This window comes from Osmerus eperlanus, chromosome 1, assembly GCF_963692335.1.
Source record: "Osmerus eperlanus chromosome 1, fOsmEpe2.1, whole genome shotgun sequence".
Classification (NCBI taxonomy): domain Eukaryota; kingdom Metazoa; phylum Chordata; class Actinopteri; order Osmeriformes; family Osmeridae; genus Osmerus; species Osmerus eperlanus.
In genome coordinates, this window is record NC_085018.1 from 16703946 (window position 1) to 16730250 (window position 26305).

The 26305-nt window shown below is 41.6% G+C and overlaps 1 protein-coding gene across 2 annotated transcripts in view; it reads right to left on the minus strand.

Moving 5' to 3' along the window:
* Window positions 1-24157: 24157 nt before the first annotated feature.
* Window positions 24158-26305, minus strand: part of fbln2 (fibulin 2) — a 32764-nt gene continuing 30616 nt past the window's right edge. For both annotated transcript variants that reach the window (XM_062464308.1, XM_062464300.1), the window contains one exon: window positions 24158-25728. In XM_062464308.1, coding sequence (XP_062320292.1) covers window positions 25371-25728 — 358 coding nt within the window. In that variant the 3' untranslated portion in view covers window positions 24158-25370. The remainder of the gene's footprint in view (window positions 25729-26305) is intronic.

Genomic DNA, 26305 nt, shown 5'->3' on the forward strand with positions numbered 1-26305 from the left:
TCTGTTAAATTAATACATTTAATTCCACAATGTCAACAAACAGGAAGAACAGCGTGGGCAACACTGGTGCATGACTCTGCACCTGGCACTTCCACAACTCAAGCAAACACATGTGGAATACAACTTTTCAGGCTAAAGGAAAAAAAAGTATATTTCTCTCTCCCCTTCTCTGGGTTAAGCATTCTCCTTTCCCATGGTTGCCTCATGTTGCTTGTTGCTTTCCCCCTCTATTATTGTTTAGACAGCTTGAGGCTTTTTCAAGAAAGGAAAGTTGATATTTGTGTTGAACCTTTCATAGTGACCATACGCAATAGTATTAGTATTTGCTTCTACTTAGGCAGCCTATCATTGATGAAGGTTTTTAATTCCAAGAGTTAACTTTGAAATGGGTAGAGTCATACCAGTGCCTAGTTTAACAGCCTAACAGGTGGAACCTTCTCTTAACTTTTGTGCTGCAGGCATTGTCGAACCAAACCCTCAATCTCTCCACTCTCACATAGTTTCCACAAATATGTTCGGGTGCTACAAGCCAGATCATTGATGTAAAAAGAAATTCCATCCCCTTTTACCCCTTGTGTTCCAGTGATGGTCGGCTGTACGAGCGGATCCCTGCCACAACTTGATTGGTTAAGAAGACAGTTCAGCATGAGGTCAGAGGTGTTGTTGTGTCATCCTCCTGTCAGAAAAACACAGCTGGTCAGACCAGTGATGTCAGACGGAGGATGTTAATTAAATAACCCATGCTACCAAGGCTGACTGACATGGAATTAAACTGTTCAAGAGAAACAGAAAAAGAAGACTTGCTGTAAGGTAATGAAGGAGGGGGAGGAAGATACAGTATGTGAGGCTTCTGGACTCCTGCCGATCACTGGCACTCAACAGTTGGACAGTTAGGCATCATAAAATCAACTCGTCTACTGTATATTCATGTGATACTGAACTTTATTGACAATATTTAACACACACATGTACACAAATGCACTATGTATGTAACCCTCTACATCTGATATCCTGTGCCCTTGGGCACACAGTGAAACTGAACAGAGTTCATTCCTCTGCTCCTTCCAACGCAGCACTGTATGCAATGGTTCCTTGTGGGCCACAGCCACAGGATCAGCTCCAGCAGCATTGTGTCCTTCAAAGGGCCGTGCTGTGCTCCCTGTAGAGTCAGTGTAGCACTCTGCTGGAATGCCTATGAGGTCTTGGAGGCCATTCCCCATTCAGCAAACAATCACTGCCAGGTAATAAAGGAGGCATTTGTGTGATATGTCAGCGGTTTGTGCAAGGCTTAAAGGAAAAGAGATGGTGTGGCAAGATAGCATTCACTGCCTCTCCCGGAGGGGAAAGCTATACTATTATTACTGAAAGCCATTGTCACTGCTACCTCTTTGAAATAAAATGTGGCATGGCACTGTCAGACGATACTTGTGCGATCACAACCACCATAAATTGCTGTTCCACAGGAACATTGATCTCCAGTTACCAGGGCAGCTACAACAAAGTCAATCGCCTGTGACTAGCATTTACCCAGTGGAAGGTGCATTTGACTGGGTGCAATGAATTAAAAATGTTAAATGTCACTGTGGGATTATCTGGTTCTCCAACTAGAAACATTTGCAATACTTGGTTACACATAAAACACACAAACACGCACACCTGAGCACACACAAATATTTAGCTGCGCGATCCTGTAAAACGTGTCATTTTTGTTTGCAAATGGTAACCCTTGTCATGATACCACACAGACACATCCTCTACCAGTGGCACTGCTTTCTCTTTACATTAAGTGTTTACAGAGTCAGAGTGGGACTCTGGGCCACAAAGCTACTCTCTACATGTGTGTGGTTTTCACGTGCATTTGAAAACACATGGAAACACACCAGTTTGTTTTGTTTGATCTGTGTGGTGTAACCCTGAGCTACAGACTTATTACATCCATTTATCATTCAACCTACCACAGACTGTCACGCTGTTGGTAGCTGGAGGATTGCACCAACAATATATGTGGTTTGGAGCAATCAGTTTTGACTGGGGGCCCCAGGTACTCCCTTTTGTTTGGTCTAGTTTTTGGTGAAGTATTCATTGAGCTCAGTCACTCTTGGGTAGAACTCTACAACAATAGAGATGAATCAATGTTTCAATCTGATCTATTCTAGAGATCATAGAACTTTTCCCCTACAGTACATTTTTTCCACAAGTAGCACACATGGAATTTCTGTGACCAGCGCATCACAACTCACTACTGAACATTCACATCTGGAGCCTAATTAAGTCTCAATTAACTAATGACCTCATCATTCTGCCTGTACAATTATGGCTTTGGCAGACGAATGGGCGTTCTTGCAAACTAAGTCATCGGCTGAATAACAAACTGATGCTTTCCTTTGTAATGAAGATGGACAAAACCTTTATAGAGCGTAGATCGATGTCAGTGGAACAACCCAAGTGTGACCTTAGAAGAACTAGCACCCACTACATAGGACACCACAACCTGCTGGAGGTCCCTTCCACGTCAGCACATATATCAAGCTGTACTTTTGCTTCTGTCGTTTTTCCTTCCTGAAAGTTTATCAAGAAGTTTACGTTAAAGAACTCATCAGCACTTAAGTGCACTTTCCCTGGGGAAACTGTCTCCAGTATACTCAAAGGAACCCATATGAATGTATATCCCTGTGTACCACAGCGGTTAGAGTTAATCCTCTTATCCCCCAACCAGAATTAGGCATTGACAATGAAGCTCTAGAATGTGGCCATATGGGCCAATCGCCAAGCAGCAAAGATCCGAACCAGTGTGCTGTGTTGGGTTAGGCCCCCAGAAGTAAAAAGAGGCAATAATTTTCAGATTGTCTGCCTGGTGAACAGTGATAAGGCTGCCTGTCACATTTTTCTCCCTGGCTACAGGGGCTCCCATTCAGAGGGACTGTCAAGCCCTCAGATGCTCACACAAGCCCCTTTCCGGCCTTGTTTGCATTCAAATGTAATCAAACTATAGGTGACTTTCCCCCACAGCTAGGCAGAAAAACGGATTAGGTCAAAGTGACAGAGTTCTTGGAGATCCAACCACATCTTCAAGTCAATGTGAAGAGAAGGTACTGCTGTGTGTAAAGGAGGCCTCACTAAGCTTCTCATCTTTGGAACTCTAAAGGAGGAAACTTGCCATCCCTTTCACACTCTCTGTGTTCCCAATGGCAGCCAGCCAGCCAGCCATGGTGACCCGCTACCACACAAGGTTCCTTGGTGAAGTGGAATTCAATCACAATGCTGCCATGGCACTTCCTCTCCCCAATTCGTAATTCCTGTGAGTGATTTTATCTAAAGTTACCCTGAGGACAGGTTTTCTTTACTTGCATTTAACTGCAGTGGGATTTTTTAATCATCATGTTTCCAGACTTTTTGTCTCACAAACTTATCGACCAATCATTTTGGAAATAATGATATTGATTCCAGCCATTCAGTGTAATTCAAGGCTTTTCTTGGATGTGTTAAAGACATGACAGTGAAATGAGTGGCATAGTCGAATAAGTATTTCTTTCCCTCTGAACTGTTCCCTGATTTTTGCAGCTGTTGCCCCCCGATTATAACCAATGGGCTGACACCACAGCAGAGTTTGTTTAGAGGTCAACTCTCTGTTGATGTTGGCTTAATCCAAAGCAAAAGACAGGATGCTTCTATTTGAAAATAAACATGGACAGTTCCATTCACATACTGCGAACATCACAATGTCTACAGATGTACGGGTGACTAATACGACGTAGGCTGTGTGATATGTGAATGTTGTTGTGTTTCAAAAATAGTATTTTGTATATTTTCCTAGACATGCTGTTTTCCTGTGCTGAGAAAATATATGTATTAAATTAAATTAGTTAGTAGCCTACAGCTGAATTCATTAGTAGGTGTGATTTCAAAATTCCAGTAATTAACCAAACAAATCATAACACAAGCAAGGCGAAATTCTGAAACAGTCTTTTTGTTGAAGATGCATGTTTGCCAGATGAATTAATTATCGCTGGGTCCAAGAACATGAGTGCCATCTGCAGGCTCACAATACTGTTTTATGAGGTAGTTAAGGGTCCAGAGAGGCTCCCCTTCCTGACCTACAAACTGTACAATCTGCTCACCTCACTGCTAATAATGCAGACTGAACATGAGGCCAGGCAAGAAAACACCTGTGTCATTCTCAGAAGACGTCTCTGATTGAGGCTAATTTTGTTTTCAAACAGTATTTTCCTGCATTTACTGGTGAGAACATGCTAGAGCAGGACAACCAGCATGGCTGTGAAAGACAAGCTGGGACATTAGAGGGTATCAGCCAAAGTTGAGTGCCTACTTTTACATCAGCATGGATCAAGGCAGGAACATTGTAATTAATGTGAGATGATATTGAGGTAATGATTGAAATGTTTGGCTTTAAAAGACTTCTCTGCTCAATTATTACTTGGCAGGGAGAGCAGAAACACTGGGGTCAAAAAGAGGTTCTGCCTGTATTTCCTTTGTCTGATGAGAGAGATGCCAACTCCAGAAACAGATTGTAAAGTACAGAGCACAGTCTAGTTTGATTATCAAGAAGGGATCGTGCCACTGTAATGGAGATTTTAACAATGGCTAGTCAATATGATAGCTATAACTGCCAATTTTGAAGAATATAAGCCAACCTAATGAAACAGAGAAAACATGTGAGCAATTTGTATTAGTTTGAGGTTTCTACCTCATAATCTCTGCCTGCAGTGCCATACCTTATAGATGGCTTTGCCCTGTGTTCACCAGTTCGGCATTAAAATAAACTCTTTGAAGAGGACTTTCAGAGGGCTAAGATATCTGAAGGCTGGTGTGATGTTACCTCACAAACAGTGGTGTGAAACCTCCAGCTGTCTCTGCCGTGTGTATCCCTGTCATCACTCACACAGTACCTGTGTGCTCCTCATACACACTTCACACACAACAAAACTCAAAGAAAACGTGGTAAAGTCCCTCAGTGACCTGAAACATTACATTTCACTGGCAACTTTGCTGAATAGCCATAGTTCTCATCAGTTCTCAAATCTATAATTTCACACTGTAATGAAATATCTAAAAACATTACAATAAGGCAATTTAACTTCTGAATTTGCTCTGAAATGAGAGTCATGGAGAGAGAAACATAATTTTCACTTTTGGAGACAACCATTTTGAAGTATGTTCTTTCCAAATTGCCAAATACCTCAGCCAGGTTTACAAGCAACGCAAGTCTAACCTGAGGGTAATTCCTTGTCAGTAATACAGTTCCATGAGCAATGAGAAAGTAGTAAAAATTAGATGATGGTGAACATGATATATGTGCTGCTGTCAATGAAAACCTTTGCTCATGAAAATGTATTTTGTGTGGATCAACCTCAGGTTGGTTTACTTGTCATCTGAATAAAGAACAGAGAGTGAAACGGGGGGGGGGGGGGGGGGGGGATCACCATTTACCAAATGTTTGGTTACAGACAGGGGTATCTTAACTGGGCACAACAGTCAACATTCACCAGAAGGGGCATCCTGTTTGTGCACTAGCCTAAATGCTGAAAGATTAATAGCCTTAACTTGAACTTCCCGGCAGGTAAAGTTTATCCGTCAACAGCTGTAGTAAAAGCCTGCACAGTGCAGCACTGACACCTGAGATCTTCACTTCCATCAACCTTAGCTAGAAGGCCAAGTCTTGGTTACAGCCCTTTGATCCATATACGTAAGATGCAAGCATGTAATGTTTCAATAGTATGACTGCTTGTGATTAAAACATTCTTGCAAAGTGAATTTTTTGTTGTTCTAAATCTTGAGTAAAGACTTGGTGCCCCTTAAATGGGATAGACAGAGAGTACAGGTTGGAGATTCAGAAGGACTATGAATACTATATATCCTTACATACATCAAGAGCCTGTTGGACAGGTTTGCTGCCTTTTACAAAAAATGGTTTCCTATCCCTCAAGGCTTCCACATATCTCCAAGAGATACCACAGAACTACAGTATGGGATTGAACATGCACAGCAACATATAAAGAAGACACATCTCTTCAGTTTGCCCCTAAATCTGTTATTTAAGACTTCTCTGAATATCTACACGGACAGCCACTTCCTCTGGTGAATCATGCAAATCTTTACACAATTTCTCATAATGTTTTTCTCCACACTTTTTTGAACTCAGAACTGGATGAGCAAAAATCCATACTACTGCAATTTAAACACTGACAACTCAAATCTCATATAATTGAGGTTCTTAACTGCTTGAATGTAAAAAGTGCAGTTGAAGTCATGGAAAAATCTGGAGACATCAATTATCTCAAACCAATATAGAGATGTGGCCTCAGAGCGCCACACTGTCTGTCACGGAGGACAAATGCATGCTAATTAGTAATTGGTATTTTAAGGGTGGATTATAAATTGTTGCACTTATCCACACGTATTGAGTAAAATCCATTTTGGCACAATCATTTATGGTAGACTATATCCGAAAATAATGTTTCCCACACGCCTGTATGCATAGATAGATTTTCTGTGTATTCTGTATTTTCTGTAGTTCAAACTACAGTAGGCTATGCTCACAGTAGCAAGCCTAACGCACAGATATTATGTGGGATCTTAGATGAGTTTGGGTGTGAACACATTCTGTCAAGAGCTCACTAACAATCATCTGCTGGCACATGTTTTATCAACTACGCTTTTATGGCTTCAAAAGTGCAACCTTGACAGTAATTATTGTGATTGATGTCAGCTTCTATGAAAGAGAACAAGGAAAATCGTCATCGTCATCATCACCAGCAGCATCATCATCAACATCGTCACAACATCATATAAACCAATATTATTTATCATAGAGTCCGTTCAATCATGCATGCACGCACACAGGCTTGCTGCCACAGTGTGAAAGATTTTTTGTTTACTTTGCAGGGTTCATCTATATACAGGTCTGCAACAGTTAAATACAGAACTACTTCTAAAATGAATAGAGCAAACACACTATATTGAGTCCACCTGCTCCAGGTCCTCAACATTGAAAGCACAGCACACGCATTTCTGAAGTTAATGCTCGCATAAAATAAGAAGGCCTTCCTCTATAGACTGACAATTATAACAAGAAAAATAAGCACCTCAGGACTTAACATGTAAAAAAAACATTGTCCCTAGAACATGTAGAACTCCTGAAAACATGCAGCAAAGTAAAATATGATAACCCTCACACAGAGTGTAATACAATACAGATAAGTCCCAGTCCCAAATTGTCTTAAATGTTGCCATGTCCATCTGGATGAAAGGACTTCCACAGGCTCCAGAGGAACAACATGGTCCTCAGTTATTCCCCCTAGGGCTCACAACACAATTATTCATATCCTCTAGTCTGGTGAAAGGTTTGGAATGGTGCCTCTGCTCTAAAGACTCCATACTATGGATCAAATGACACTCCAGAATGCATGCTAGCACACCAGGAACTGTAGCTATGATGCAACTGACCGTCTCACCTGGAATGTATTGTACTGCAGGTACTTACTCATGGACTCCTGTGAATAGGCTCGGACAAGTAGAAAAAAAGTGACAGTCACTTTTAATAGTAGTAGTAGTATGATCTAAACTGTCATGTGACACAGTGGAGAAGAGCAAGAGCAGGGTCACAGATCACAGGTACACAGGTGACTTGAAGGTTGATGAGAGCACATCATACTATGAGATCCAGCCATCCCACTTATTCCATCATCACATTTCCATATCTGGCTTTGGAGAGACAGATGCTGTCTCTACTGGTCATGCAGATAGAGCACTTTATCATGATGGATAAAACAATGATAATTAATCTGAATGAGAAAAAACATTGATGTCCTGTATTTGTTAGATCGTGAATTTATTTCAATATATCTACTGGTGCGATAAAACACATTTTTCTATTTCTATTTGATCTTTTCCACAATTTACTTGTGTGTCCTTGTTAGAGCTGTCCACTCCATTAAAGCATGCAACTAATTAACGCTATGTCCTCAGGAGTCCAGGCAGTAGGGAAATGACTGAGCTGTCCCCATTTGTCAGGGGCTGTCTGGGAGAAAGCACTACATCACTAGTGATCCAGACAGGCCCTCCTCCTGTTTCCTGTGAGAGGCCAATGAAAGCACTGTCACTTTCCTGAACCCCCTGCCAGCAAAGTGCCTGAGAGATAAGATATATTATAGTGGGGATCAAATTGATACACACTGAGATATCACTGTCCAACTCAATGACAGAGGACAAGCAGAGGTGGTGGTCCCACTTATTAGGTAGACAGTTTCCTGAATAAGCATCAGTGTAGAGATGTACAGCCAAACACTAAAAGATTGAGGGTCATGACATGAATACTTCCTTCATTGGCTTTAAATCAAGCTGTGGTTCACCACAAATGAGTACTTCTGCTGCGTGTTGCAGAGATAAAGGCGTGTCCACACAGCGAGTACTCTGAGGTCGGATATGAGAGGGGTGGGACGGTCTGCGATGGGGAGCAGAGGTGACTGTGGAACTGACTGCACTGGGGAAACCAGCCGGAGGTATTTGGGGCTAATGAGAGGGAGGATGACAACCTTTCAAACCTGGATAATATCTATATTCAGGATGTCCAACATCTGGTCTCCTTGGTTGGTTTTCAGTACGTTGTGTCTGCATCAGGTATACCTACTGCCCGCGTGCCGCTGTCTCCTGAAATTATCACGTCTTCATCAACAGCCGCCCCAGGACTGATCTCACGACCACATGTCATTAAGCTCTCAACCTCTCTCCCCGCCCAGGTTATTAATTGATATGATTTGGATTTAATTACAGATTTATAACTCACCACTAATAATAGGGCAGTGTGCTCCACTTTGAACCAAGATCCTAATTGTCTGGAAGATGGATAAGCTCCGGTGCTGGAGATCACATTGATAAGGATCTGCCTTTGAACAGCCTTCATGAGCAACTGGTGAACAGCTTGTTCATCTGAAATCATTCTGATGATCTTTATGATGCATGCTACATCATTTACATCGACAGACACATACCAAATTGAACAAACCTGTACAACTGGCTTGGTATCTGTCTCCTATTTGCTTTCCCAACATTTTAAGTATGAAACCAGATATTTGTATTGTGTCAGTTGACTAACTTTTTTTGGGAGAGAGAATCCCACTTTTTCACAGGGTGAGAATGTGGCTACTCTTTTGTCCGTGGCCTACTATGTGACACTATACATGCTGATAAAAGCCTATATTTTTCAAGTTTCTCCAGCAGGAGTCACTGTCACCAGTTGATGGATTTGATGTCAATGCGTCATGAAGGCAGGCATAGTAATACCCTTGTGACTGGGATTACATTAGTTCACTTCCTTTTTTGCTTCATGGTGTAAAATGCTATGCTTATGATGTTGATGATACTGATGCTTCATGTTACATGAGGTGTTTTTTTTTACAAGGACACATGCTTAAATTAGACTTGTTTCAAAACATTCTATGAAGATTGTGGTTCGCATCCTATTTTCCCAGGAACTAAAATGCAGTCGTATAAAAGATTTGAAGTCTGATTTTGGAAGCTGCATGCTTCTAACAATGTTGCCTTTCTCTCTTCCATAGTGCTCAGATGAGGGTCTGTCAGCTCCCTCCCTTCACCTCTTTCCTGGCAGTCAGACAGCTACAGGTCAGTCTCCCAGGTGAGTCTTACCTGCCACTGAACTTTCCATTACCTCTTGTTGTAGCCAACAGCGCTCTCTCTTATCCACTAAACAAACAGTGAATTCCAGGGACATGCCCCGAGGCAGTGGTACTTCCACGGCTCAAAGTTCTCATTTATTTAATCAGTATAATCAGGATTGTTCCTCCACTGCACATCTCTTGGCTAAGATTTTGTTGACAAATTACATTTATCACTTTAAATAACTCACTTTAATTGTTGTAGATTACTCAACCTTATTTTTCTTTTTTATAGTATATCATTTCAATTTGATTAAGATTGGACACTAAGGGTGAATCTGTTTTTTCTATGTTACAGAAAGGCAAAAGATTAATTTCCCCTTGCTGCCTTTTTCGAAGAAGAATCCATTTATTTGTCTCACAATTTGTGGAACACACACATACGTCCAGAGAGCTGCAGAATACACACACACACGTGCAGAAGGCTGCAGAATACACACACAATTTTGACAGGGCGTCCACCGGAGAATTTGGCCTCTGCATGTTTCCTAATCCTGTTGTCCTTCCTCCCAGCCACAACAGCAGCGCATGGGGACCAAGTCTAAGCGTTCACCCATGTCCTGACCAGGGAAATTTGATCTGCATGCTTTTATATTGGGTTCGGTGCGGAGGAAACCTATGTGAGCCTGGGGAGAACATGCAAACCTCACACAGAAAGACCCGGGAGATAGCCCTCCTGAGCACCAACAGGCCCCAAGCAAACATTTGATCCTAGACCTTCTTGCTGCAAGGCAATTTTCTTAACCATGGAAGAAAAACTTCTGAATTGTTTACATTTAAAAAAGAAGAACAATGCCAGTTTCTGCTCAAAGGGCAAATCCCCAGTTTTCCTGAGCTCTGCTTTGATGGGGTGATGGGGACTTGAGGATGCAATCCCCCCTAATCACCAGACAAACAGCAAACCAAGTTTCATGGGTTCACTCTATTTACTGTGTTTGTTTCAAAGAGTTTGCCTTTGCACGATGTCAAGAAGACTGTGTAATCACTGATATGTGAGATTAGAGGATGCAAGAGCCAACTGCGGAATCTCACAGCCAATCATGTGTCAACTCAAGCCTGCAGTGCTCTGGAGATCCCCCTCCTCTCCCCCATGATACCAGGAGACCAGGATGTGATGTGTGACATCACAAGGGAAAGGGCAGTGATGAAAGTAGATTCCAGTATTGCAGCTGTACTGTAGACTCTAGTGAGATAAAATATAAGGAAAAGATGCTTAAGGGTGGGTCAGGTTTCCCTGCCAGGTCAACACCTTGGAAAATAAGCATAGTTTACAGGAATGTGACAGAAAGCCATATAACAAATGGCCACTGAACGTTTAACTAATAATAATAATTACTGGCTGTGTTTGAAATGAAACAGGATCCACAGGGCAGTTACACCATCAAAGAGGAAAACTCCATTGCACCTGGGTGACGGAGCAACAATCTGAGAAAAAGGCTATGTAATTGTATGTGAGGTAAGCTAGACTGATGTGAAGCAAAACATGGAAAATGGGATAATTGTTTTTGATTCAAGAGAGGAACTGTGCTCTTTCTTCAGAGCAAGATGAAAGAATCCACTTGAATGTAAAATGAAGCACTGTCTCATGCACTGTCTCATGAGACTTAGTTGCAGACCATGAGTTTGACTGAACCACTACTTAGGTTACCTTACATCAAAGTAGGACCGGAACAGCACAAATAAACAAAGTAATTTTGAATTTAAATAACAATATCTAAGAGTGGAAGGAACATCTAGAATGTACTGTTTTGTGTTGCCTTTCTTCTGTTTCATTCTGTTGTGGAGAAACATCGGGGTGACAGGTAGAGAGACAAACAAAACACACTTACGTCTGTGTGTTCACAACTCCCACCACAGACAATTAAACATGCTGTTGTTTGAGGTTGAAGAACACACAGAAGCAGGTTTTACTAGTGAGGACAGGACCTGGGATGAATTCCTGAGGCGTGCTCTAAGTCCCCAGTAAAAACATGCTGTGGACCCATTCTGGTCTCCCCCACACACACAGCTCAGTGTAAAGTGCTCATGCATCCCTAGAGATCTGTCACCAGCTGCTTAGTGTGTCCCACAGCCGCTGACGGCCTGGTCCCGGCTCTTTGTCTGCCTGACTGCTGATACACAACAGAAAAGACTCACATTCCCAGGATCCCCGTCACCACTCGACTGCCTCAGAGGTTAGACTACCCTATGATGAACAGCCACACACTTTGTCTCCTCAATTTGTCATTAAATGAATGGGCACTCATTAGCTCCATGAAGGACATCACCTTGGCAGGAAACACCCTTGGCAAGCCTTTTGGACTTGCCAAGGCTGTAGTGCATACAGTACATTTTAGCTCAGGATGATCATATGAGAATTGCTTTTGCTGCTCTTGAGAGTGTTGGGTGTAAATCACCTTGGGAAGACAAGGGCTTCCTCCTCTAATTCACCAGAAGTTGGGCCTATGAAGAGGACATGTTGAAGCAAAGTCTGAAACCTGATGAAGATTCCAACTTAAATAAGAAAAATGCTTTTTGTAATAACAAGTACTACATTGTTTTTCTTCAGGCAAGCCCCAACTCTTCATCATTATGAAACTCTGCCCATTACTCAGCGACTGGAAATTTATTACCATAAAATCAATTTACAACAGACAACATGCATTCCTAAGCTGATTTGTTACTCAAGACCACAACAACTCACTGTGAGGTTCAGAGGAATGCCCCTGCCCAGCTGAGGAGAGATGAGCTGAATAGGTTTGGTTTTTCTAACTGTAGAACACACTAGTGAGAGAAAGAGAAATTGAGAGACAGGGAGAGAGAAGGAGATGGAGCGGGAGATGTAGTGACAGACACCCAGAAAGACAGACAGACAGAGAAGGACAGACAGTAACAGTGCAGTGCATAAAAGGTGTATGTGTGGTGAGTTAACAGAACCTTCCTCAACGGACAGGGCTGCTGTTCTCCAACAGTTTAGGAACCTAAAAACAACATCACAACATAAACATGCTGGGATGTTCAGAGTGAGGCATTTCAACAATGCTCTCCTTCCTCTCCTCTCCTGTGGGAACAAGTCTGGAGATAACCTATAAAGGAAGCCCATAGTAGGCTCAATGAGGCAGAGTTGGAGAAAAAAAGCATGATGCAGGTAGAGATTGGCCTTCTGTACAGTGGAATAGAAGCTTGTACAGATCTGCAGCATTTCTGTTTGAAAGTTGGTCTCATAAGGTGATACAGATAGTCAGAGACAATCAGATCAACTGTATGCCTTGAGGGAAATGAATCATAGAATGTACATATACAATATAAAAATGTTTCAGTGTGGCAATTCAGACTTCTATGAAGTCTGAATTTAAAATCCTGAGGATGTCAGGGTGAAAGAATGCCTTCTCAGGTGATGAGTAACTCTGCACGGCAGCACTTGCTGATATCGCCAGTCTTCAGTTGAACAGAAACTACAGCTGTGAATAACCATGAGCCAGTTCAGTCTGGTTTCCTTTTCACAAACAGGTGAAGAAATCACACTGAAACTGAGTGTGACTCAGCACCATAACAAGCAGCTTTGATTGAGGGCTTAAGAAATGTAGCAGTCTGTGTTTGTGTGCACGTGTGTCAGAGCATTAACACTCAGACAGACGCAGGCTGCATGCCACACAGTGAGACAGCACCACGATCCGTCATCAGAACCATTATCCTTTGTTGTAGGCAGACCCACCTACGTCAGACGATGACAGTTTAGGTTAAAGTGCACTTGTCTAAGGGGGGGCTCTTAGCCTATCCGATTTCCTTGATACCCAAATTACTTTGGTTCGATAGAACCTCCGTAAAGAACAGAAATGCTGCATGTTACGATCATTGCACAGGGACTGTTGAGAAATGGTATTCTGAGCTGACACAGTTGTAGTTTGAAGGAAGATTTTTGCTTAAACATAATTAAGAAGAAGACTAGGTGGAGAGTCTAGCGGTAAAGCAAGTCAACTTTCTTGTGTGTTTTCTTTCAACCAAGTGCAATTACCACTCCGGTGCTTTCAGATAAAGAAGTACTCAGATCAACAGGTGCAGCTATAGTAGTGGGGATAGCAGAAATGACCACAGAAGAATTCAAACAGACTCAGATCTTCTTCAAGCTTTCTAACCACAAACACACTCGGGGCCACCCACAAAAATGTTTCTCATAACACAGTTCCCATCTCCACTGATAAGCTCTGAGCCAAGGTAAATAAGAACACGCTCCTCTGCCTGCCTCCCAGTTTACATTGTAAATACTGCAGGAGTGCCCAAGGCAGTTGGTCAACATTTCCTCTTTTATCTCTCTCACACCCTGGCCAGGTTTGTAGGTCCTCAACTACTGCCTTGTCACAGCACTTCCCTTTACATCTATGGAAACCTGCCTGGACTCAAATGATTGTATATATCTGTGACAAACAATTTTAAAATCTTATTCATAATCCAGTCACAATTTTTGTTTCTTTAAATATTTGAGAATTTGTGACATTCTTACAACAATGTGAGAAATGTTGATGTCCATACACATCCAAACAGTGACGGCAAAAGTACACACATCCTTCACTCAAGTAGAAGTACTATACTCATGTTTAAAAAGACTCTGGTAAAAGTGCTGACTAAGTAAAAAGTAGCCATTACTACAACCTGTTTTAGTGCCATGCTGATAACTGGACCTCACATTGTATTAATACATTAACACAAAAATACACTATTTATAGACAAGCAGTGCATTCCCAAGTAATCCTTTTTGACACTGACAATTTCGAACATCTCCCTCATATATGGCCATGAGTGATCAGGAATGTCTCCATTCTCAGTCATGCCGACATTACTAACTCCCTCTGTCTCATCCATAACTTTAGCCATTCTTCTTGTTGCCTTCTGCCTTGCTCCGTGGTAGCTTTGTAGACTAAACATAAGAAATAAACAGTAAAATACTGATACCAGAAAAATCACTTCAGTACAAATACTATGTTACTTCCCATCTCTGCACGTAAGGGACATCTTCTTGAGGATTGAGGTATGGCATGACATGGATCCCCTCACTGTTTATTTATAGAACAATGAGGGAGCAGGTGTACCTACCTCTAACTTCTAAAGGGGGAAATTGTCTACCTTTCTTGAAGGAGAATTAAAGGAAACATCAAGTCATGTGTCGAAAGAACCTGAAGGCTCGGAAGCAGAGTACAGCTTTGTAGAGTGGTCGGGTGTCACCTCATCTGTGACCCGTCACTGACCCCATCATAATCCACTGAGCTTTCAAACAGCCTGCCCACCTTTCACTCATTCCAAAATCTGCCACTGGATGGTCATCTTGATGCTCATCTTATCAATACCATGCCTAATGAATAAACCATTGAGATATATTACAATGTTTTGTCTTACCCATGTACAAAGTCTCAAAACATCAACTAGCAGACGAAAGTAACCATGAAGACATAGGCTTGTTGCACCATACTCTCTCTCTCTCTCTCTCTCTCTCTCTCTCTCTCTCTCTCTCTCTCTCTCTCTCTCTCTCTCTCTCTCTCTCTCTCTCTCTCTCTCTCTCTCTCTCTCTCTCTCTCCTCTCTCTCTCTCTCTCCTCTCTCTCTCTCTCTCTCTCTCTCTCATGTCATTATTTATATATTTATTTAATCCTCTTCTACTTTTTGTTTTCACATTAATACGTTTAGTTTGTTTTTACTGAGGGTTCAGTCTCCCTGAAAGGCTTCCCTTATCACCCTCTCATAGGAACACAAGAAAGACTAACCAGTGAATGAAGGGTGGAAGGAAACAGCACAGATAGGTCCATTGAGAGCTGCTCTAACCTTGTCACTGTAGTAGATTGCTGTGAAACAATGCCTCCTTTCAATAGCAGCCAGGTTAGAAAACTTGAGGTGAGCAGTGATAGTAGCAAACTCTGGAGCCTGACGTCTAAACTCCACCGTCCATTAGAGCTTTCAGGGAATGGCACATTGCAGGAAACCCGACATTCCTCATTAGGATTTCAGCTTCCGAGTTCAAGACGTTTTGCTGCAATCATATCTGTCCACAGAAAACTTGCTAGTAGTATAAAGTACAGACCGTAAACCGTAACAAAAAGTTTTACTTTCCCACAAATAAAAGACTAAGAATATTTAGATGAGTTGTGACTGTACATGTTTCGCTGAGCGTCTGAAAGATGCAGCAGGGCACCTGAGGCCATACTCAGCCAGCCATCACTCAGAGATTCTCCAGAATCTCAGTATGCGAAACTCTTTCCACAATCAACATTTAATATCTGGTTTGCGGGCAGAGAGCCCTGAGCTAAATACTTAGTTAATAGCTCCTAACACCTGAGATACTGCTGGAGCAGACAGAATCTGAAATGAAGGACTGAACGATTGACTGATTGAGGTTTCCAGATGGGAATTCCCTGCCCTGATGATGTTCTCCAGAACAGGCCAACTAATTGAAGTATTTAAAGATCAAGAAGTGCTGAGATGTGCCGGGGATTTTCACCGATACTAAAGACAAACACCTGAGAATGATTCAACATTTAGTGAATAATTAGAGCTCTAGAAGATCTCAATGGATATTTAGGACAAATGACATTATGGGAGAATAAATATTTGATTTCAACTTAAGTGGCACCACATGATTTCACAGTTTGAACCATTATTGAAGGCTGTCAAAGGCCACCTGAGGAAAAACAGGAAGTGAGACAGATAAAAAGGTTAGACTCATGCTTGCATGTTCACATGAACAAGCACAAACAGGCACACACAGTTGCATAAAAGCAACCTTTTATCTGTTCCGTCTTTGGAAACATAGACCCATAGCATTCGCAGTGGGCTAGGTATCTACAGTATGCTACCGTGATCTTGGGAATGCCCAGGCCATTCCTTGTCAAAATCAGCATGTCAAGCATAATCTCTAGCATGTGATCAATAGTTTGATTGACACACATGATGTCTTTATTGTGCAGTTTAACATCTTTGAAAATGAGACAGACTAATCTAGCTTTTTCAAATGGAAAAAGTTTACATTCTAAATAATGTCTTTCAACATCATATGCAACTTGATACCTGTTTATCCTCCATCAGTGTTGCTGAAAACTGAGATATCCTTTGATGATTTGGACCCTTAGGTTTTTCTCACGTTGTGACTTGACAATGCACTTCAACACGCTGCACGCAAGAGTGACAGGCAGAGATATCTGACAAACATCAACATGAAGCAGGCTGTTGCTGTTCAGTGATTACAACACTTCTGTGATGCACAACTGCCTGGTATGAAGGAGAGACTGACCGCTTCACTCTATCACATCTAACTTCAGTCTGACAGATGTAGTGAGGATGATTCCTTTACAATTTCTCAACTCTACCATGCTTGAGATGTGATGTGTGTGTAAAGTGTCCACTAGCCCTCCAAATTTGACTTGTAATTGTAAACAATTCAGACCTATGGGCTTGGTGATACACCATGGAATGGTGATACAGTAAATGGGCTGGTCAAACGTGTTTAGTATTAAGCAGGGCAATTGACTGAAAACCACACACACACAAACACGCAAACATAATCGAACCCTTTTCTGTGAGTGATCTGCAGGAATCTCACGTTTCCTAGTTGTGATATGCCTGTGGCCTTTCAGAATAATTGATGGTTCACACGCCTGCAGCAGATGAGGATGATAACGACAATATCTCAGCCTAGAGGAGCGGCATTCCGAAGGCTTGCTGAGGTGAGGCAGTGACAGGGCTTTGAACAACCACCACTGCATGTACAATGCTCTGTTATGCAGGGAGCAAAGAGTTCACTATTTAGACACAGTTCTTTAAATCACAACAGATAAGATGCCCTTCCCATCACGACTATATTGAGAAGTAAAAATAGTCCCAGGATAGCCTGGACAGCGTCCTGTGCTCGCATGTTTGGCCGCTCCTAACAGGTGGTGGATTTTCCATGGACTGCTTTGGAACACCCCATCCCGAGGTCCTGGGAACAACGCAACTCATGGAAAATAACAAACCACATCTCCCAGGGGACAACCTACAGCTTTCCCTCTGAAAGATCTACAAGGACAAGCACATGCCTCATCTTTTTACTTTCTCAAACTGGGTCCAATTTGTATTCAGTACTTTCAGTGTTTTCAGTTTGACAGCAGTGTTGGCCTTTGGTTGGTATCAGTATAGCTCCCCCTACTGTTTAACTTTATGACTTGATTCTAAAGGTAAACCTGTAAAGTTAAGGATGTCATCCATTCTGTTATCCCATTAGAAAGTCTTAATTCCAGCTAGTGTTGCTGTGACATTATGCAGTAGACAATCTGCAGTGGATACCTGAGTGACAGAATGAGAATATATACATACACTGTTTTTAGAGTCATACAATAGTAGGAAATATTAAAAACCATTCATCATGAGATGGAAAAACTTGATCACAAGTGGTCCGAACATGAAACAGTCACATGGCATTCTTTGAACTTAATGACACTATTCACTTTCACAGAGGGTGTGTACACCGCACATTGCATGCAAATGATGTGCCAGATTACCTCACGTAAAAAATTTTTTTTGGCAAAGCAGTTTCCTGATGGCAATGTCTCATATGTGTTGATGCCGCTTCCACTAATTAACCAAGCAAAGTCAAACTTGCCTCATCTCTCAGGTGATTTCTCTACAGATAAGGATCCAGCCAGCCATCTATCAAACTGACAAACCTGACATGCTACGGCACAAAGCATTACATTAGGCCAGGGGAGCTGTTTGTCACCATGAATCAGGTTTGTGCTTGAGTTAAAAGATGCTGAAAATCACTCGATATTCAAAATGTACATTCAAATCTAAATCACTTTTCTGTTTGCTAGAGTGCTAAGGAGCTATGGAGCTCAGGTAATGATACAACCTCCATCAGAAAACTGATCGGGATGTCCCTGCAAAACCACAGGCTTTGCAGGGTGTCAACACAAAACAGGGATGTTTGACACAAGGAGTACACATAATAAAGGTTACCATCATTATGCCCTGAGCCAAGGAATAGAGACAGCCAGAATGATCCTACTGCCTGCCTGGTGTGTACAATAGAAATAGATTAAAGCCAACAGTAGTTTATTGCTGCCACACAATTATTAAAACACTTTTCATAATTAGACCAGTTCACTGAGGGTCAAGGAATAGAGAACCGAATTACTGCTGCACAGTTTCAGCATTAACAAAAAAAAAATGTTTTAATGTTATCAAAAATACATTTTGGAATATAAAACATATTGAGTATGTGAATGCTCATGTTGAAAAAATACAATAAAATGTTTGATGCCACATACAATACCATACCATAAATAATGGTATGGTAATAATATCTTTATATATCATTAACCTTTTCTAAGTCCTGGCAAAAAAACAGTCTTGTCCAGTTTATCTTCTGAAACCTTCCTCATCAGAGGCTTGAAGTGACCTGTTGGTAATACTCTCAACCCTAAGATCAAAGCACTCCACGGTGTACCTATTTGAGCATCACTTGGTGAGTACAAAGGCCCATGCTGTCAGACAGAGAGGGCGTCCTGCTGACCTCCAGCACCCAGACTGACTCTGGGATGATTTTCTCTGTCCTCACCAGCCCACTGTTGGAACACTTCAAAAACACCAAGCAGCTCTGAAGTACGCAATCCCACCACAGGCTCTCAACTTCATTACCCCACATGAAAGAGCAGAAAAGGACTCATCTTTTCTTCAGGAGCATCAGGCAACCATTGTAGCGTGAGCTGGAGACATTGTTTGATGCAGTGAATGTTGGTCAAAAGGGGATATGGATATAAACATATTGGTAATGCTAAATTAAATACATTAACGGACATATAGTTTGGGAGATAAATGATTTACAGCACCCAATCTTTTTATTTACATATTTTGCTTAACCCATGTGCTGCCTTCGGGTCACATGACCCAAAGGTTCACAATGAACCATCGTTGTGTTGCGATAATTTTACCCAATACAAAAACAAATAAAAACCATTTTCTTTTAACCTTCGCAATGTGGGGGGTCTGAGACAGCCCGACGGTTAAAAGAAAATGCTTCACTTTGTTTTTGTATGCAGTAAAGTTGTCACAATACAACGGTGGGTCACAATGACTGATCAGAATGATCCGAAGATAACACAAGGGTTAAAACAAGTGTGACTTTTAAAGTATGACTTCACCTGTGATGAAGCAGGGAGTCAAAGAAAAGAATGTGGCTCCTCTTGTACTGGTTCTACTCTGTAACATCCACGTGATCCCAGCTTGTTACTGACCTGAAATGGAGGATAATGTATATATAAAGCTCTCCATCTTCATCAAAAATCACTTAGCGATTGAGGAAAGAAGTTTGTTTTACAGTATCTCATCCTTAAAGCCACTTATCCCACACCTCTTTCCAGTGACTTAGTCAAAGAATGGATGTCTGGAAAGAATGGAAATCATTTTTCTCACTTCAAACATGGCAGGACAGGGAGCTCTTTGTGCATGTATAAAATGAGGGCATGATGATGTGTCCAACCAAACACATTACCCAGATTCACTTTGTCAAGCCCCCAGTCCTTTAGCAGGAGCAATTTTATTTGTTTATTGCCAAACAAAAAATGCTAAAAAAATATCACTAGCTGGCTCCAAATATGATGATCGTTCATCTTAGAAGCTGGTTTTATGGTAGTCCATCAATCCTGACAACAACTTGGCTCTCCTGTCACATTTTCCAGTGATATGTTTATGATAAGTCATAAACAACAACAGATAAAGAGATGAAAAAAGAGAGCATCATTAGGTCAACTTTTGATCTTGAACCGAGACACACGGAAGCAGAATGTTCCAAGCTTTAATTAAAGTCCAGCGCACTGGCAGAATGTTAAGGTACATTGGGCAGCAGTGAAGCCGTGCCTATGAAGTCTACCTCTGGTCAAACCTCTGTGGTCTTGGCATCTACAGCTGCAGACCACAGGAATAGAGGAGACAGAAAGCCACACTGAAGCGGATCCTCCCGCTTAACTGAGGGTTGCCAAGTCTCACCATTAATACACTCCATTACAATCTGTTAAGGAAAGTCAACTTAGAAGGTGGGAAGTCCTGTCCCCTCCAAGGCATGACCAGCACTGTCACCACTGCAATGACTGTTACCTTACATGGTCAGATTTAGCTGGACACTAATGAACATTTCTCCAACACCATTTGGTTAAACACCATGTGGACTCCACAAAGACCTCACCTCAGACCATAAGCTCACTAGGACAAACTCAAACACATACTGCTGCTAAAGTAAGCAAGCCCACCAATGGTGTGCTCACTGTTGATTTTCTGCCGCCCTGTTATTGTGGTGGGTGGCTGTCAGACAAATGTGCAGTTTCAGCCATTAGGTTTTCCACAAGAGGATGCTTCATAGACATGGTGTTTGTTTTTCTTTTCTAATTACATTTTCCAATATGTGTATCTATCTCCGTATAATTACTCCTTGGAGGTCATTATATAAAAAATATGAGGGGATTTTTCCATAAATCTCATTCCAAGAAAAATACCTGATCACTTACAATAGCATTTGCATAATTGCAACCATGCAATTATGTAACAAACAGGAATAAATCAAAATTTTGAACAGAGGCATTGCTTGCCATTTTATTGAACATTTCTTGACACATCAGACAAGTCAGACAATGTAACAACAAAAAAACTATATCTAATTGCGAGTGTTTTGCATGGGTAAATGAAAAACATGAAGTTGAATGCAAAATATTTTCTTTAGCAAAATAGTTTTGATTCTTTAGTCCCTATAAATATCTCATACAATAGTCTTGTTGTGGACAATAAAACACAGCACCTCAGCACAGACCACAGGATGAATACAATTAAAACACTGCCAGGAAAGACATGTTGAGAGGGTAGCAGAAATGCTATTAAACAATGATTAGACATACTGATCCCCAAACTCGTGCATTCCATAATACTGGATTGCACAAATATGTTTAAAAAGCAGAGCCTCAATATAATTTGTCAACATCACTCTGTATACCTTTTAAACTTTTCATTCAATCACTTTGGTTGCATTTTGGTTATCTTTTTTTCAGATCACCAAGGTATAAAACTACACTGTTGTGTGTTCGCTCTTCAGACATTTAAGTTTTAGGACCTCATGGTCAAACTTGGCTTGCTGCGCAACAACACACAATCAATGAAATTAAAAACTACTAAGAGTTTTTGATTCATGGATAAGTGTTCTTGTTAGCCATCCAGCCTGCTGGAATGGAAAATGTGAGCATGTCTTCGATGTGCTGCCGTACAGGTTGTGAAGTGTATTGTGTAAGTGAACATTCTTTCACATACATACTGTAGTGTCTCCATTAGACTGCAACAATCTACTGCCTTCTACAGTTTACCTGGAACTCTCTCCTCATAAAAGAGATGGGGCACCATGAGAACATGCAGGGCTGGGGGGACACTGAAACAACTGAACTGTGATGAGGTTCAGCTTCTGCCTGGTTCCTGGTGCGTCTCCCCACTGCGTCCTGTCCCGGCGAGGGAGCGAGCCCTCACCTGCTACAGCTGAAAACTGACAGAGCTCCAGCAGCCTCAGTTGGTAACCACCTGAGCTTTTAAGCACAATCAGAAGATAAGACACACCTACACACACCAGAAGATTTTCCTTTCATCAACCCAGTGTACACACACAAGCCTTTTCTCACAAAGACACTTTAGAGTAAATGTATTTGTTTGATTGTATACTGTATGTATCAATCTGTCTCCAGAAGAGAGTCACTGTATGTAAACATACATGGACACATTACCTACTGTACACTGTAGAAGCTGGCTTGTGTGACACATTGAAGCAGGGGAGCTTGTTGCTCCAGCATGCCAAATAGACTTCCAGCAATCAGCATTGAAATAAGTAAGGAGACTAAGGATAAGTGAAATGTGTACATCTTTTAACTACAATCCTGATACTGTGTAGGGAGTTCAGTCTAGTTGTTATTCAGCTTCAGGCTTTTTGAAGTGAAATCAGGTTGATCAACCTAAGACATATTGGGGAGACCATGTTCCATGATGAAAGACTTTCTAGCTTGACCCAGTTCCCTATTCACAGGTAATGATTCTCCTTTTATCTCCATGTAGGATGAAAGCCAGCCAGAGTGTGCAGCATCAAGGTGTATAGTCCTGAGCTGCTGATCCACTCCCAGGATGCCAATGTCTGAGACTTCAAATAGCCTTTTAATTACTACACCTCTTAGGTTTACTTTATTAACCCTTCGCTAGAATAGGATGGAACAGGCCCAACACATCAAATTCAGATTTGTAACTCAGACTACAAAGAAATAATATTTCATGAAACTTTCTAGAAAATGAGGACACATCCATAAGTCAGCTACTACCTATGGTCAAACCAGTCTTTGGACACAATGCCAGTGAAGCATATCTCTGCTAAGAAACAAAAGGCTTACCAAACAAAGACAGCTATAAATCTACGCCCCATGACATCCCAGACAAACGTCTAACCTCATTCCCTCCTTCCCTTTATCTCCAGGTTCATAGCTTCCTGAAACCCTCTCTGTCATAGGGTCAGAGTTACTGTGGCCCCTCCATTGGCCAGTGTGTAGGGTTCATCCTTTGGAACAGACTCATATATTCAGGGGAGCTGATAAAGCTTTCAAGGGAAGAGATAATGATGTCACGGGCGGCACACTCTTCCATGTGTGTGGGACGCCACCTCAATGGACGGAAGTGTTTGGGGTCCAGCTCTGTCAGCAGAAAGGAAAGAGGTCCGCTCCCACACTACTGTCTACTGTAAACTGGGCGTGGCTCAGCACTCTGATCATGGAACCACCTACATACACCCTTTGGGTCTCAGTTTGGGTCCTTGGCCAGTGTATTGGAGATTTGAATGTGGAATATTGCTTTTTTTTCCGTAACTTTAACTTGAAAGTAAACTTTACTTTATATTTAATCATATTGGTTGGATGCAGATACAAACACACATCCCACTCTCTCCCTGCCAGTTAGCTACTGTAGCTCCCATTATCAATGTAGTTTCCTCTTTCAAAGTTTAAAATGTCTATACAGTGATAATGGGTATGTATATGTCTTAATTCACTTACGATCAGAGAGAATAATCAAACAGCAATTCAGCTTCTCAAAATAGTAATGGTGTGTAATTGCAGTAAATTTAGCCACTGTGATATACCAAAGGTTATCTGTTGGGATGTCCCCATGGGTTCATACAGTTGGAGTCAAACAATGCCCACCCTTTCCGTTGGGGAGTGTATCTAGGCTGTGGGTGTAACACACTCTGGACATGATATGAGGCCTAATAAGAGGGCCGATGAAAGAAGCTGGGAGACAGTCCATTCTAATCTGTGCTATATCACTTCCAAAAAAGAACTATACATTAGTACTGTACTGTAAACAGGTTTTTGTTGAGAGCCTGTATGTTGGTAATACATATAGTGAGTCCATTTCTACACATATAGCCGCCCACAAAAAACTGCCATTTTCTGTAAACCTCTCTTCTTCACCAATAGAGGGAGTTGTTGGTCTTTTATTTAGGCAGATCTACAGCCTACACTGTTTCAGTGCATCTGATGGCAAACCATGATGCTACAGTGTACATGACTGTTTAGTAAAATAAAAAAAGGAAACAAAGAAAATGGGTTTCTTGAACCAGTATTAAAACGATTAATAATAATGGTTAGTATATGCTGCATATACACATTCCAAGTGATTTCGCATGTGCAGATAAAAGGAATTCAGTTTTTATTGAAGTGATGATAATAATATTATTGTGAAACTTTGTCTGATTGATTGACACAGAACAAAAATATATTTTTAATCATGTGTTCATTGTAATGGATTTGACCAGTTGATTGAAATGTTGATGGCTATTCCAGGATTGAGTGAAATAAAACAACGTGGACATCGTGGACATGTCATAGGGAGAATAAACTACTCCTACACAGTTCATCATGATGAGTGAAATTATGATTTTGCCCTGAGATCATAATACAAAAGAATATTATGTAACATAGAAATAAAACATTCAAAAAGATACATACAAAACAGAACATTGACCGTTGTCAGTGCTGGAATTTAACTCCTGCGAGAGTGAGATCTTTTCTGGTATATTTTGCACTGAAATTCAACACACTAAGAAAATTTTAACAATAATATACAGCATTATGTTGTGGAAATGTTTGAAGATATTAGAGAAATCCAGCTAAATGTTTTGTTCCATTTTACAGGACAGATGGTGCCTATGGACACAAGGGCCCACCCTTGTCTTTAGACTGCAACAGATTCCTCTATTTAGATCCGAGTTAACCCATTAACTACACATAAACAAAAAATGTGGAAGGTCAAAGAGCAGAAGGCAAATAAGAGAGTACATCTAAGCACCAAGCCAGACTTGTGCAGTGACCTGTGTCCCCACAGCTTTGCTGGAGACATAGTAGAAGCATTGTATATGGAAAGCAGATTCAATCACACAACCTTTTGTAGACAAATACAAATATCCTCAATAACATTGCCATACAGTCTGCCAAAACATCAGCAGCTTGACTACATAGAAAAAAGTTACATAAAGGGTATTTGGAAACATTGGTATAGGAAGGCATGAAGTGAAGAGGATTAGGCAGTGATGACTGCTGAATATCTAATACATTGAGAAATGTAGCACCATATGAACGTCTCTGCTTCTCCCTCCTTGTCTCTAACCCGTAGGTGCCTAGAGCTTGTTAGATGTGATGAAGACGTAGATCCTGGCCAGAAAGGAGGTGAAGGTCCCCTGTCTCAGCAGCTTCATCTCCACATCGACGAGGAAGTCCTTGGGCTCACGCACCTGTCTCTGAAGGTAGACGGCACCTGTAAAGCTGTTGAGCTTCCGTGTGCTGAAGTAGCCTTCCTCGTTGCCCCGTGTAATGCTGATGACGATGTGGTCTCCAGAGTAGGTGGGGGAGGGGCCGATGCGGAAGATCTGGGCAGGGATGATGATGTTGGTCTGGAAGCTGAGCTGGTAGTAGGTGATCCTCAGAGGAGAGCTCTGGCAGTCTAGGGAGCCGGGACAGCTGGTTCTCTCACAGCGCCTGCGCGACACAGTCACACCCGGATGCCACAGTTAGACCACTTAGTAACACAAAAGGATGGGAATGAACTGGACCCAAACAACCTCCACATATCTTTCACATTGAAAACACACAAGAGAGTCAAAATACTAAAAGGTACAACACTTTGGTCAGAATCACACACATTGGAAATGAAAACAAAGCCTGTGTCTCTCAGGTTACCGTTCACATCTGAGGGCGTAATGTGAACCAGTATATAAAACATTTGATCTTGTTTAAGATCTGTGCCAAGCCGCCAGGCTCCTAATAGTATGATGGAATTCAGTCCAGGTCCACCCTGTAAGGCTGGGGCCAAGCGCTTGACAGGGGGCTGTGAGTGTGTGGCGTCTATGCCCACCAGAGCGGAGAAGAAGGAAAATCACAACACCCCAGACATGGCCCTGAGAGCTCCAAACCTGATTAAACCAATCTGACTTCATCTCACTGCTGAATAGGAATCGTGCTTTGTTACAGACCAATCTCAATATCTGAAATGTATTTCCATTAACGAGAGAGTTCTAGGCACGGTCCTGCAACCTCAAGGTCATGTTGGTATAGG